Here is a 14,809-nt window from a genome sequence, read left to right as displayed (position 1 = left end):
AGAGGCTGAGCTCTGTTACTTCCAAGGTTTCTTTTATTCTAACCATGTGACCTTGTGATTATCCCCCTCTGGATCCTCTTTGAAGTATCTGTCTCTAGTGAATGATAGGTTTCTGCACCCCCCTAAGATTTATGAAGGAATTCATACCACCTGCCGGGCCTTCTCCTTCTAAAGAATCACATTATTCTTAGTATTATTTTTATAAAGAGTCAACTTATTAACCATCTTTTTTTTTTTTCTCCTTGAAACAAGGTGGCTCATAGGGAAGAGGGCTTTTATTTTCCCCTTTGGGGGCCTTGTAGACTTGCTGTGAGTGTTGAATAATTAGTGAGTGTCAGGAATGGCAGCAGTGTTACACAAATGTAGCCTGCCAACCTTGCCAGCTCCCTTCTTTGTTCCTTGTGGGTCACGGTACTGATCGCTTACAGTAGCATTTTATAAATATTAATCTTTATAAGTGGTGATGCCACATAGCCATTATCCCCTGAAGAGTCTCTTAAATGTTTTACCGAAGAACAAGGAAATGTATCCCTGGGTAAAATGGGATGAGATAATAGGAAAGAGGAAGAGTCTTTCTAATTAAAAAGAAAAAAAAGCATGAATTAAAATGATGAGGAAAATATTAATAGCTCTCATTTGCTGGGCCCTTGCTGTGTGTCCTGCCCTCTGCTGTGTGTTGTACATGAATTATCCCATTTAATCCTCACAATCCTATTAAGTAAATGGCATTATGCTCCTTTTCCAAAAAAAAGTAACCAAATTGTCCCAGGTTATACAGTCTAGAACTGAAAGAGCCAGTTTCTGAGCCCAGGCATGTCTAAGTCCCAAACTCTTATAATTATGCAGCCCTGTGAGAAGAAGATCCCCAAGGTGTGACTTTTCTGTTCTCTCCTGTGCATTTACTGTACCTGTTGTTGCTCTAGCACTGACAGGCTGGGATCGTCTTCCATTGCTTATTCCATAGAGCTCAATTTCATATTCAGTGGCCTCTCTGAGACCTGTTATGTCCCTGGTACGCTCAGGGGCAGGTAGGGTTATTGTCAGTGGCTCAGACTGCTTTTTGGTATCTCTGATTTTGAGAACAAAACTGTCGAAGACTCCTTCATCAGCTGTCCAGGACAGACGGAAACCGTCTGGGGTGGCATCTGAAACCAGAAGGTTGTCAACTTCTAGCTCTGCTTCTAGAGGGGGAGAAAATGATAGAAGAAGGAGGAAAGATAACATCATTTGCCAGCCAGTGCAATCTTCTCCTCAGTGGGGGTATCAGTATGCAGTGATGCCCCAGCTCTCAGAGATAGAAGTGTCCTGAGATATCAAAAATAAAATTATTCAACATTAACAAGTCTAGTGGGGCAGGGAGAAGAGAAAGATGGGGTTAACACATTCAACATAAGACAAGTGTTTGCCTACTTATGTGAGTTTTGCCTAAAAGAAACTCTATAAATCCACATCTGGGCTGAGCCTTGGCTCCTCCCATGCATTATTAAACAAGTTCAAAGCCAGTAACTTGTTTACATTGCTCTCTGTCTTCCAGTGGCCGAGTGCCCATCATCTGCAAGACCTTTTCCTTTTCTTTTTGAAAAGACAAATAAACCAGCATTAACGATCTGTAGAGCAGCCCATGATGATACTGCTGATTATATTTCCCTTGGGCCTGAGCAAAATGGCTTTTAAAATCTTTTTGATTTGTTCTTGGAGCTGTTTTACTAAAGAAGTCTTCTACATTTGACTTTCATTTTTTCTGCTTTTCTTTCTTTCTTTTTAACCAGTAGATAAGTGTTCAGATGGTAGAACTGAGGCTTGGAACCTCTTGTGCTATATACTTTGGACCCAAGGTTTCATCTTGCATTGCCTTAACTAGAGAAAATTTCAATGTCAAGGTATATTTAGAATTGAGTTTCCCAAGAGTGCTCAGAGCAAACTATTCCTGCTAGATCCTCTTCCTTAAAAGGTATCCATTGTCAAATAAGTTTGGGAAATACTGCTTGGGTAAGTCCTTCTTAGAGACGCACAGTGCACGTTAGGATGCTCTGAAAAACCTTGCAGTCACGAGCTTTGTTTAACTACGTTCAACTCAGTGTTTGCAAAACTTATCTGAGCATGAACACCTTTACCAAGTAGGATCTTTGAAAATTCTATGAAGCTAGTAGTCCCTGGAAAGTCTTTGGGAAACAGAGTTCTAACAGTTAAAGTTGTTAATATTACATTTCTCTAGGAATTATTAGTCTTGAGAAAATTATGGATTTAGTCTGTGTTGACGAATCTCACTGATACAGCTGTTCACCAATATAATAAGTTCACACTTGGTTTTCCAATGATGAGCCCACCTGATAAGTTTGTCGAGATCAAAGTTGAGACTTTGAGATGGTAAATTCCTTCAATAAGGTTTTGAAATATACCCATTGGTATATTTCTTTTGAGAAGGCTGAAATGTCACTGGGGACCAGCCAGGATGAAGACAGGTAAGTACACAAGAGAAATGGAGACGACATCTACATGATTTGAGACACCAAGTGGACATATTTCGACCTTCTCATGTCTGGGGTAGGAGGTGGGGGAGCTCATTAGATACATCAAGACAAGGGAGAGCGTGGACAGAACAAAAAAGACAGGCCATGGCTATGGATTAAATAAGGAGTTATGGACAAGGATGTTAAAATAACAGTGATCTGGTAGACGAATCACATGGAAGAGGACCAGGAAGGGGACAGAATGGCTCACTTGAATGAAATACCTGTAACAGTCTCAGTTCTCAAGGGCTTGGTTTGGTGCCCTTGGGTGAAGCCAGAGACTGTAACCTCATAGCCAATGCCAGTTATGAGACCTCTAAGCTCCAGCTTCCTCTGGGTTCCTGAAAGGGTGAATTCCTGGGGGTCCAGCAGCTTCCCAGAATCCACCACCGTTACTAGGAAGCTGTCAAAGGCATTCTCCGATGCCATCCAGGAAACTGTGAACCCGTAGGGATTAATGTCGGAAATGGTTAGGTTTTCCAGAAGGGGCAGGGCCTCTGAAAGAAGGGAGGGGTGAAAATAACTCAGGTTAGCAGCACTGACTGGGATAGCACAAGAACACTGATACCCAATCAATCATTAAATGTGTTATATGCTCAGAAAATGAATACTCAGCAGGAGCCCACTGGGTGCCAGATGGTGCAATCTGGTGTGATTCTCATAACAAGTCTATGAGGTAGCTATTATTCCCATTTTACAGATGAGAAAGCTTAGTTGCAAGGAAGTGGATACACTTGGCCAAAAGCACAGAGCTTGTACATGTTTGCAAATAGGCTCCCCTTTCAGTACCCTTCCTATGTTTCTATCCTGATACTAGCCCACATTTTGAATTAAGCCAATTAGTGACACATCCTCACAAGCTGAGATAAAGAGGAGGAATTAAGATTCATCATGTATCAAAATGAAAAATTCATGGTATCCAGTTTAAGATATGAAGATTTATTAATTTTTTTGCTGCTTTGCTTTCTTGGTAAAGTTAGGAGACAGGGGCATGTCTCAATCTTAAGTTCTGTCATCATTGTTTGTTCATTCATTCACCAAACATCTGTGTCCTGACTTATTTCTCAGGTGCTAACGGGTCTTTTCGCACATTGAGTTTTGCAAAAAGAGAGAACTTATATCGCTGTTTCTCTCCATACTTCCTGATTGACAAGGCTTCACATCCATTATTCTATTCATCCTCACAATGACACTATAAGGTAACTATTGCCACCTTCTTGTGCCCACCACTCCCCCACTGACATCTAAGGGAACAGAGAGGTCTAGCGATGTATGCAAGATCACACAGCAAGTAAGTGGCAAAGTCTTCTGACTCCAAGTCCAAAGTTCTTTTCATACCCCAACCCAACATCTAATTAGTAGACCCCATCAGTCCTGGCAAGTCCTGAGGCATAAGTAGGATTAGTGTAGAAGGTTCAGCACTTTCCCTCTAGTAAAACAAAGCAAAGTAATGGCCAGTTTATTTATTTTTATCAGAGGAGGCATGGGGATGGAAATTCCAGGGCCAAACCTGCTTTAACTGCATCCAGTTTAGAACCTTCTTTTCCATTGCAGCTAAATGGAAACTTTCAAAGAGACAAATGACCTTACATTATAGGACATAAAGAAAAAGAGATATTTGGTGACTGAACAAACAAATGAAAAATCACCCTCATCCCCTATGCAGAGATTAAACTTTTGCTGCTGCTTGGACTTCCTGTAATTATTTTGAAACACTTCGTGTTTATTTTGAAGTATTTTTTTCTCACATAAAGATCTCCAAAGAATCATAACTCTATCAAAGGCAAAAAAAAAAAAAAAAAAAAAAATCACATATACTGTGCAAACAGGATTCTTTGTCTGAGAGAGTCTAAAATTCTGTTACTGGGCTTTGTTTAGCTAAGTGGCGTCTCTTTTTGATAGCTGGCCTCTTTGCACCTCCTCACCATCAAAGCTATGGATTCTGATCAAAATGAGGGCGTTCAGGCTAATTAGTAAATCAAGGGCTTGGTATTTATAATCCCTCCTGCTCTGTTGTTTTCTTTTCAAATATGCTTCTTTTAAAATGCAGAGTCTTTTCACATTAAGGATTAGCTGAGACAATACTGTAACTGGATCTCGGATTCCCCACGCTGAACTCTCCCATACTCCTTTTTCCTCTCTATTCTGTGGGAGGTCCTGCAAGAGGCTACAAGTAAGGGCTTGGTGGGAATTTATTCCCTCCTGGGCAGATTCTCATCTCCTGGCTACTTTTTTTTTTTTTTCCTTGAGAAATGACCATTTTCTGCAGTTGGAGACTCATCTGAACAATTTGGTTCACAGTAGATAACTGGATAAGAAAAAGAACTAGTTTAACCTTACATACATGTCCAATGTTCTCTTAAAAATAACAGGAAAGTCATGATTGCATAGGTCTGTTGTTTCTCCTTAGGCTGTTGTTTATTTTCCAGAAAACAGCTTTCCTCATATTATTGGGAGATAGCAGAATGGACTCAGCATCTGTAAAATACCACCTGGGTCCCAGGGAGTTAAACTGCATCATTTCCACCTATCTCTGAGACAAGGCCGTGAGAGGTGCCAGTGGTGTCTACTCTCCATAGATAAGGATGCGGGGGTTGAAAGAAGCTAAGAAACATGACGAGGTTATGTAGCTAAAAAGTAGTAGGAGGGTATTAGAAACCGGACAGGCCCGATCTCATAATCATCATTCTCCCAGGACACCATGCTGCACTTATTAACATATCTTACTTATGGCATTTTAGACCATAGGAGAGACCTAGTTCAATGTGAAAATCAGACAGCAAAGTCAGGCTCCTGAAAATTATCACTGGGGAAGATAAGAGACTTTTAAATATTTTCTGAGTGTTGTTTTTTTTTTTCCCCCACCAGAGATTTGGTAAATTGACATTCTCAGTCTTTGTTGTCAATTTAGGTTCATCTTAAGCAATTCAAAGAGTAGTTAAAAGTCTAGTTTAATGAATGGGTAAGGTTTAATTAAACATGGGATTAATCTGTTATACCAGTTTGTACTTTATTAATCTGTTGTAGATGTCAATACTAGGAAAAAGTATCATTTTTAAAGGAAAATATATATTTCTGGGGCAGGTAGTTCACAGACTGTCTTGTATAGCACGATTTATGGGCAAAAATCCTGTCTTAAGCTTTTAGCAACTTAGAGTTCACTGTTTAGCCAGACTCTCCAAACTGTGGCTCAGGCATCCTATAAAACTCGACACGGAAATTCTTGAAAGTTTTATACAACTGTGGCAAACTGTCTTCACTTCCTAAAATTGGTGGTGAAAGATCTCTTCTTTGCAATAGTATCTGCTTTCTTTCCACTTAGCTGTCTACATATGGAATGAGGACTGTATTTTGGGTTGAATTTCTCTAGGGAATTACTATCACCTTCCTCCACTTTCCCCAGGTCAGAATTCTAAATAGACAAGCGAGAAGAACCTTTGAATGAGTACCTGTCATGACAAAGGCAGTGAGGGGTCTGGTGAGGTCTCCACTCTAGGTGGTCCCCACCACGCTAATGTCATAGCCAGTGTTCTTCACCAAGCCCGTGACATGAGTGTGCTGTATGTCTCCTGAGAGCGTCAACTTCTGGGACCCATGCAATGAGTGAGAATCGCTAACATTGATAACAATCTTTGCAAAAGGCCTGGCTTGAGTGGTCCACAACATGTTGAAGCTGTTGGAAGTAACATTGCTAAACACTAGTGTGCCCAACTGTGGCTCCGGCTCTGAAGGGGAAGGAGCATGGGCAGAGAGAAAGAAAGAGGCATTATTAGAGGAAGCAGTGGAATTCTTCAGAACGTAACAATAGAATATGAAAGCATCTATTGCTCCAAATATTTGCAGTGAAAGTAGTATATAAAGCTGTGTCTACACCTGCATTGATTATATTGCTTTCTCTATAGGCATGGATTTGTTTGTTTTTAAGTATAGACGTGACATTTGCTAGTCATGTATGAAGACATATATTACGTGAACAATCCATTAGAGAGCTAGATAGGATTAATGTAAAGGGTATTAAGGCTACATTTTCCAAAGTTTGTAATGGGTCACTAGCCCTATAAGATATTCCAAAAAAATAGAGCTCCATGGTGAAGGATATATGGTAAACATTGAAATTTGTATCTTCCCTTAGAAACTCATAGAGCATATTAGCATTGTGAATGTCCTAAAAGGCTGGCTCTGTACAGAAACTTATTTTACTTTGTTTAATCCAGCATTTTATAAACTTATCATCAGTGGATACCTTTTCTGAGGAATATTCTTTGAACATCTCAAGGGGCTGGTGTTCCACTGAACATGCTTTGGAAAATGCTGCATTGGTATTTATTTAGTTTTCTTTTGATCTATTTGGTTTCTACAAATTAAAAGCTAATATTCATACAAGAGAAATTCTCTGTAGTATTTAGAAGTCCAAATGTATGCTACATCTATATACATCACACTCTGAATACTCTAAATGCTATAAAGGTAATGTTGGCTTCCATTAAAAAATTCTTGTAATTGCAAAAGTTATAGGAAAACTTGATGTTAGGCATAGTATTTTCTCATTAGGAAATCTATGCATTGGATAATTTAGGAAGATGAATGGTTTCTCAATGGTTAAATTTCTCCTTTGGAGTTTAGACAATCAGTTGTGTGAGCAACTTATTTAACGTAGGGAGTCCTTTGAACTGGGATGTCTATGGGGCTGGTTCCCTAAATGCTCATTTATCAAATAATAGTAACAGTAAAATGATTTTGACCCAACTGTCAAATAGCAACAATCCTGGAGGATTGGGATACTAGAATCAGAATTCATGGTTGGAAAGAAGCAAACTATTTCGTTTGAGGACTTGGGAGTTTTTCTTGAGCTCCGGGATTTAGAGGAAAGGAGCTCACTGAATAAACTTTGAACAAGTTCACAGCATAACTCAACACCACAAATTCTCTAAGGACAAAAAAATCTGACTCAGAAGCAGAATATAGCCATAAGCAATGACACTGGATTTCCTACTTAGCATTTAGCTTGAGAAGCTAATGCTGCTAGTTTTCAGCTACTACACTGGCAAGTTACCTCAACCACACAAAATATAAAATTCTCCAAATTCAAATCTGTTCCTATATTTTGCTGCAGAAGCAATCTCTTGAATAACAGATACATGTTGTGGCTTTTCTCATGCTATCAGGCAGAGAAGGGCAATGCTAGCACATTCACCAGGCAGAAAAAGACCTTGGGTCTCAAGATCAGCTTTTTCTACAGCTGTCTGCCCAAGAGTGGAGAGTGAGAAGCAAGAAAAACTCAGAAAGAGAAAAGAAGTTAGTGCATAATCAATATTCCATGCAAGCTAGGGACATTTTCCTCCCACTTTTTCTAACTCTTTGAAACAATTCCTTGACATGCTGTCAGTTTCCAGGAAAGACAGAAATTTTCAAAAAGTTAAATGCCCTGAATTTAATGTTCTAAAACATGCATCAAGATTTGGACAAGATGATAGATGCAAAGAAGACTGACACTTTGAGGCAAATACCAGTGGGTGACAAAACATGCTTGACGGAGTAAGTGTCAAAAAAAGAGCAGTCTGTTTGCAAGGCACCCAGGTTAAAAAAAGTCTCCAAACCAAGATGAGATCAACTGGATCCCCCCACGTGGTTCCTGGGATGTGTTTAGTATTTCTTCTCTGCATGCTAGGGACACCACCATTTCACTATTTAAAATCATGGTAGAGAGAGAGTAGGTCATAATGACCAAGGAATCAAAACATAGCATGCACAAAACCTCTTTGAATATGACATCGGCAATCCTTGATTAGAAATACCACAGGCATATGATAATGGATGGTAATGGAAAAGATTATTCAAGACCAGATGAAAAGATGGTTTAGACATTCAACCAAAGCAAGTCAAGTTAACCATACAAACAAACAGAGCAACTCTAGATGTGAGTGGATATTTAGGAAAAAGGTTGACACCGAACTGAACCTAATTCAGGGTTAGAATTATTTTAAAGCTTTAAAGCCCTGATTTGGATGGTTCTATCAAATTCAAGAAGAATTTGGAAGAACTAGGAGGGTGAAGAGTGGGTAGCAGATGACTTTTAGAATGCTATCCAGACGAAGTTCAATGGAGAGTGAAGAACCCATAATGGGAAATACCTGTGGTTGCTTGTACCATCAGGGCCCGAGCATGCTGTCCACCAACCAGCCCATGAAGGTGGATAGTGTAATTAGAAGAAGCTTTGAGGTTGGTGATGACAAAGCTGTGAGAGGCCCCAGACACAGAGTGCACCATGGTCTCCTGGAGATGGTAAGAATTCCTAACTTCTACAATAAAGCTATCAAAGGCAGATTCCTGAGCTTTCCATGATGTGGACGCACTGTCCCAGGTTACATTTGAGATAGTGAGGTGGCTAAGGAGAGTTTCAGCTACTAAAGAAAGAAGAAAAATAAGAAAGTGTTTCAATTAAAATACAAATATAAGATCAAAATCAAAACACATAAGACTAAATCCATAGTTTCAGACTTCACCCCCTGGTGAAGGAACTTATCCTTTGGTGAGATACACCTTGAGTCATGAGAAACAAATATATATGGCTGACTAATTTTCTCCCACAGGTTTTTTATACTTTAATCTGACTGAGACGGGAATTAGATAGTGGTGGCTCTCTGCCTCTTCTGAGCCATTCTCATAACAATTTGTAGTCTCACACAGAATGAGAAGAAACCATCTGTCAACAATGGGTGGCTTAAATGATAGATAATTTTGATGCTATAATGTTAACTCTCTTCTTGGATTCCCCAGAATATGGGCCCCCTTCTTTTGTAAACTCCAAAGAGAAATTCTGTGTTTGTTCCACAAATATCCCCCCCCCCCTTTATTTTTATCAGTTTGTAGTGTTTTAATTGGCAATAGCATAACTCTTGACCAAAATGTGTTAAGATTGCTGCTTTGGATGGACAAGGCTCTCTTTTCCAAATTCATATTTCTAATGCTTTTCTAAATTCCCTCTTCTGCTGCATGCTAGAGGATATTGGGCATAGTACGTGTCTTACAGATAACACAAACTTAAAGTGAGAGCCATTTTCTCTTTTGTTAACCAAGCTCCTTGTTTGAACAAGGCTAGTCCACTTTCATTTTTGACAACTACCATTCAGTGTTCTGGGACATAGATATCGTGGTCTGGCATTTTCTCCTAGAGCTGGTGTTGGAACTGGCGTGGTCTGGATGTCATGCTATCTCCTGCACTTGTCTGATGAGTAAAATCTCTGCTTTCTCTTCATGTTCCCAGTTGAAAAAAAAATAACACCATGAACACAATTACATTAAATCATTGGGATATGTGAGTATTAGGATATCAAAAGCATGAGGATAACACAAAATCTAACTTTTAAGACCACTTTAGATGATTCAGGCATCTTTTCAAGTCAAGGACAAATCTATCTATGCTTTTTAGTTACTGAAGGAGAGAAATCTTTTCTCCTGATTCCATAGGACAATCTGGATGGAGTGGCATGTCATGCTGCAAATGTTCTGATTGTTAATAAATAAGGGGAGTAGCGTTATGGAATCCACCCTTTGGTCTGTTGTTGGAATAGAAGGGCATTAAATAGTGTTCCAGTCTAGCATCACAGAAGAGCTAGTGCCCTGTGGCTCATTCTTCAATGGGCTTGGAGAAGGTGTGGCTTTACCCTGTAAAGAAGACTCTGGAGAGAGCATGTTAGAAATGGGGATAGGCACATGTACCTGTGGTGGCTGTGGAGCTGATGGTTTTGGTCGGGATGTTGGGAGCAAGTCCAGAGAGGTAGACAATAAAATCAGAACTAGGGGGTAGCCCTGAGATTTGGGCAGTTCGTTCAGCACCAGAGATATTATATTCGACTGTCTCCAGCAACCTATTGGAATCAATAATTTCAATGGTAAAGATCTCAAAGACCCCATCAGTAGCTGTCCAGGAGAGACTGAAGCCATCAGGAGTTGTGTCAGAAACATTCAAGTTTCCAATTTCAGGTTCCTTAGCTGAAAAAGGAGGGATAAGGGAGAAGAAAAAAAAATTTAGTTAATCATTTGGCTTGTGTTTGAAGATCGAATTTGTTAACAGAACCGTAGCTAGATAGAAAGATCTGGTAGTTCAGGGTTACGGCAAAATAAAGCAAAGAGTTACCAGTCAGCACCAATGAAAGAAGGAGAAAAGGGGGCTTTGTTAAAAGAAAAACAAAAGGAGAAAGATATGGCAATTGAGATTTCCCTGCTCCGCAGCTGCCACACATGATCAGGTGTGGCCAAGGGCTCCTGTAGTAGGGAAGACATGCCCTGTGAGCCTCCTTCAGGGACTTCTGGCCATCAGTCAAAAGATAGGAGGGCTGGCAGCTTCCAGTCTTTTGACTTGCATTCTGGAGACAAGGTTACTTGACTCCCTCCTCCTACCAGCATCCTTTGCTTTGAGGGAGGGCCCATCTATTCAAATGAGGCCTAAGTAATTCTGATGCCGTTATTATCCCAAGGGTGGTTCCTTGAGGCCTATGATTTTGTGGCTTGAAGAGAACTGGTAATTTTCAGGGGTCAATATAATTCTTGGTATTTTCTCCATATTTTGGGCAACGGCCATCCTTTCTCGTATTCTGCTTCTCATCTTGTAACTGCTTCTATGTGGCCAAGAAGACTAGTATTGCATTGCCCACCAAGAGAGCTAAGCCAAGACAGGGCAGTTCGGGCAACCTTTTTTCGCCAAAAAAATACCATTTTGCCTTGGAGATGGTCCTACCAGTGCTTTTCTGAGCAAGAGGAATAAAACCTGCAGAGGGCAGGCAGAAGCAGGGTTTGAAAAGCCAGAACTCTCTTAGCAAGGAAGGAGCTGCCTCCTGATCTCTAAGGCCAACGCAACAGTTCTGGTGACACAGAGTAAATGGGATTATGGCCCTTTCTCCTCATAGGCCAAGTCATCAGGAACAAGAATGTTGCTGTTGTTAAAAAGAAAAAAAATGATGTAAAAATACTAATGATACCCACACCACAAGATCTGCAGGAAAGATCAGAAGCAGTGGGCAATTTCTCTGCTGTCTGGGAAGGGATGGTTCATGGATATCGGACTAAGGAACCCGGGGTACATCCAGGGAAATCGCAGCAGAGCTATGATTTCTAGACATTTCTGCATCACTGTCCATGCAGTGGTAGCTTGTGTTTTGTACTTATTTCAGTGAAGGGTACTGAAATGATTGAGGCAAAAATGTAGAGCTGTGTTGTGTGTGTTTGACCCCTATAGGTTTGCCATGAAAGTTTAGTTGCAAGAATTTTATAGAAAGGGGGTCAGGAGGATGCAAAACAAAACAAAGCTGCTAATGAGCTTCAAAACCATCCAGGCATATAAGGAAGATGAGCAATGGGAAACAATGCAGGGAAGGGCTGCCCCCTTTAGCAGGCTCCTAGGGAACACTGAAGGCCTTGTGACTCAAGTAGTGTGATGAGTAAATGATAATGTACTGTCCTGGGTCTGGGGTTGGGGTGTGCCATCCAAAGATCAACTCTCCAGGGAGTGACTCTTGATTAAAAAGAGCAAAAGGGGTATCAGTTCTTTGACATTCATAGCCTGGGATATTCTTGTTCCAAATACTGCTGTGTGTACTTCTGCTAATGAATGGCTTTCTCTTTGGTACAGTCTCCAGTCATAATTGTGTGATATATGTTTTTCTTTCTGGTCTAGCTATTTGCTAATTTGATGTTCTAACAATGACTCACTATCTGAGAGAATTGCCTGGAGGAGGAGAGTAATTCAGTTCTCTTATTATGCTCAGTGCACTTTATAGAAACATTTCTTAAATGCAAGACCCACAGGACCCACACCCCTGAGGGTTTTGGAGATAGTAAAGCACAATTTGCAACTAGCAAAAGACTCTCTATGGTAAATTATCTGTGCTCCACCAGAACTCACACATATAAGGATGGGCTTTGAGTTATACCCAAGCAATGGAGAAGTGAATTAAAACTGTAAGGCTGCTTCCTGAAGGAAAAAATCATCGTTCAGAAAAAGATATAAATGCAGGATGGGCCAGGTAAAGTTTAGGTGAGAGAGGCTGGGAGGCTGGAGGTCAGAAAGAGCAGCACCTGCATCACACATCCCTGAGATGACAGTGGCATCTGGACAAAGGCACAGCCCATAGAATGTCTCTGAGCATGCACAGCCAGCAGCTGAAGGGCACACAGGAGAGATTCAGGCATGGAGAGGTGACTCCCAGCACAATCTCTTAGAAAGGAAGCAGGAAACCTTGGAGAGAAAACACTGAGAGTATAGAAGAAGGTACCTGTGGAGGCCTCAGCAGAGAGGACTGGTGTCTTATAGCCCTGAGCCACCCCGTGGATGGTGACTCTATAAGGGGTGGCAGCCTTGAGGCCCGGGATGTCCATAGCCCTGAGGCTGCCGGGCACTGTGAGGTTCTGGGCCGCCTCCACCTTGTTAGACTCCTGCACCTGAATGACAAAGTGCTCATAGGCCTGGTCATCCACGGTCCAGGTGAGTCTGAGGCCATCCCGGCCGACCTCAGTCACGGTTAAGTCTCCCAGCTGAGGGATTTCCTCTGAAGAAGGGCAGAGAGGTGTGTGTCAGTTCTGCAAATGGAAAATGAGGAAACCAAACATCCCACGGCCCAACACCAGGGAAGAGAGCAGGGGAAGAGAGAATTTTTTTGTGGGGGTAGTCCTTTCTGGTCCCCAGGCATTTGCAATTTGAACTGTGGTACTTGACCACAGCTTTCTTCAGGAGTTGAGAAAAGATCAGAAAGGAGAACATGTGCATTGCTTATCCTTGAGATGGCAATGCCATCAGGACAAATGCACAGCCTGCAAGGAGGTCTCTGAGCATGCATGGCCAGCAGCTAAAGAGCTCATGGATTGTGGGTCAGGGTAGGGGGAGTAGGGATGGTTAAAAGCACAGGCTTTGGAGGCAGACGGACCTCGGTTAGAATTCTAACACTGATACTTGCTGGCTGTGTAAACTTGGGCATGTCCCTCAGCTTTGCTCTGAGCCTTACTCTCCTCACCTTTAAAACAGAGTGGATAGGACCCATTTCACTGGGTTGTGTGATAATCAAATGATAATATTTATAAACTGTTAATGTACCTGACACAGAGCGAGTGCCCAGTGAGTGACAGCTTAAACAGTATATTGTTGTTCTGATGTTTTACCTTGGAGTTTCTTGCTCATGTGGGAGAGCATTACCTGCTTGATTTCAGTGACTTGAAATTAGACAGATCTCATTGCTGGTGGCTGCTATTTGATTGGGTTGATAGAGGATATGCTGTTCAGGCTTTGACTGATAGGTTTTACCTCTGGACTTTTCTCAGCTTTCAGGGATCAAAGATTAGGCACTGGATTCTTGGCTTGGTTTTTCTCTTCCTACCTCCTCCAATAGTACTTTATGCCTGAAGAAAGGACAGCTCCAACCTGAAGCAAGGCTGTTGGTGTGAAGTGAGTGTGTCTGCTTTTAATTAATAGTCATTACATTTTTCTCAGTAAATGGTGCAGATCAGGGCCCACTAGTAATTAGTCTACATTGTGGGAAGGAAATTTGACATAGCTATTATTGCTGATTTATGAAGTTTGGATTCAGGATATGGAAAAACCCACTGCTTAGTGGGATGCTTGTCAGGTTTAATGCAAGCTCTCAGTCTCTCTCTTTAAGGCGATGTGGCTATGGATAAGAAGTTAGAAAGGAAAATATCTGCAGCGATTTCAGCCAAAAAAAAAAAAAAAAAGACACAAAATACTTGTTCTCAGGTATCCAAGAATTCTGTGGAATAGGTATTGTGCAATAGGTATTGTGAGAGTCTGAGCAACTTCTTCCTTTTAGAGAGACTGTTTTCAAGCTATGCTCCAAATACATCCGATGCTTTTCTGGAAGAACTGGGGTGGGGACATGGAGGGTGTGCACCCCCTTCTTTCTCCCCAGCTCACCAAGAACAATTCTTTAGTCTGTCATATAGTGGGGTTCCTTTTAAGATTTCACTTGCAAAAGAAGTTTTGCTGCTAAAAATAAAAGTTTGCAAGTGGTAGATTTAGATCATCAGTGTCCTGCACCCAGATCATACATGTCTTAAAGGTCCTTTTGGCTCTTGTTTGGTGTGAAGATATTTCAGAAAACATAGGACAATCATAATCTGAACAGCTCAGGTGTATTGCAACATCACCTTTCTAATTTTTGCAGTTATGTTTCCAGCCAGGACCAAGCTTATTTGGTAGATAGGGGCACGGAAAACAATTTAGTTGAATTAGGTGATTTGGGTGGCATTATAAAACCACTGGGTACGTAGAAAGTGGCATGGACTTAAAAGGC

At 41.1% G+C, this 14,809-nt stretch overlaps 1 protein-coding gene across 5 annotated transcripts in view; it reads right to left on the bottom strand.

Annotated features, from left to right (window-relative positions):
• Positions 1–14,809, bottom strand: part of TNC (tenascin C) — a 98,876-nt gene that overhangs the window by 29,457 nt on the left and 54,610 nt on the right. For 2 of the 5 annotated variants that reach the window (XM_037797971.1, XM_037797972.1), the window contains one exon: positions 909–1,181. The exons of 1 other annotated variant lie outside the window; for it this stretch is intronic. In XM_037797971.1, coding sequence (XP_037653899.1) covers positions 909–1,181 — 273 coding nt within the window. Of the gene's footprint in view, positions 1–908; positions 1,182–2,734; positions 3,008–10,229; positions 10,503–12,781; positions 13,055–14,809 lie in introns of all 5 variants that reach the window. 2 more of the 5 variants (XM_037797974.1, XM_037797970.1) reach the window with 2 other exon arrangements.

This window comes from Choloepus didactylus, chromosome 10, assembly GCF_015220235.1.
Source record: "Choloepus didactylus isolate mChoDid1 chromosome 10, mChoDid1.pri, whole genome shotgun sequence".
NCBI classification, from domain to species: Eukaryota; Metazoa; Chordata; class Mammalia; order Pilosa; family Megalonychidae; genus Choloepus; species Choloepus didactylus.
This window is presented reverse-complemented; position numbering and strand designations above follow the sequence as displayed.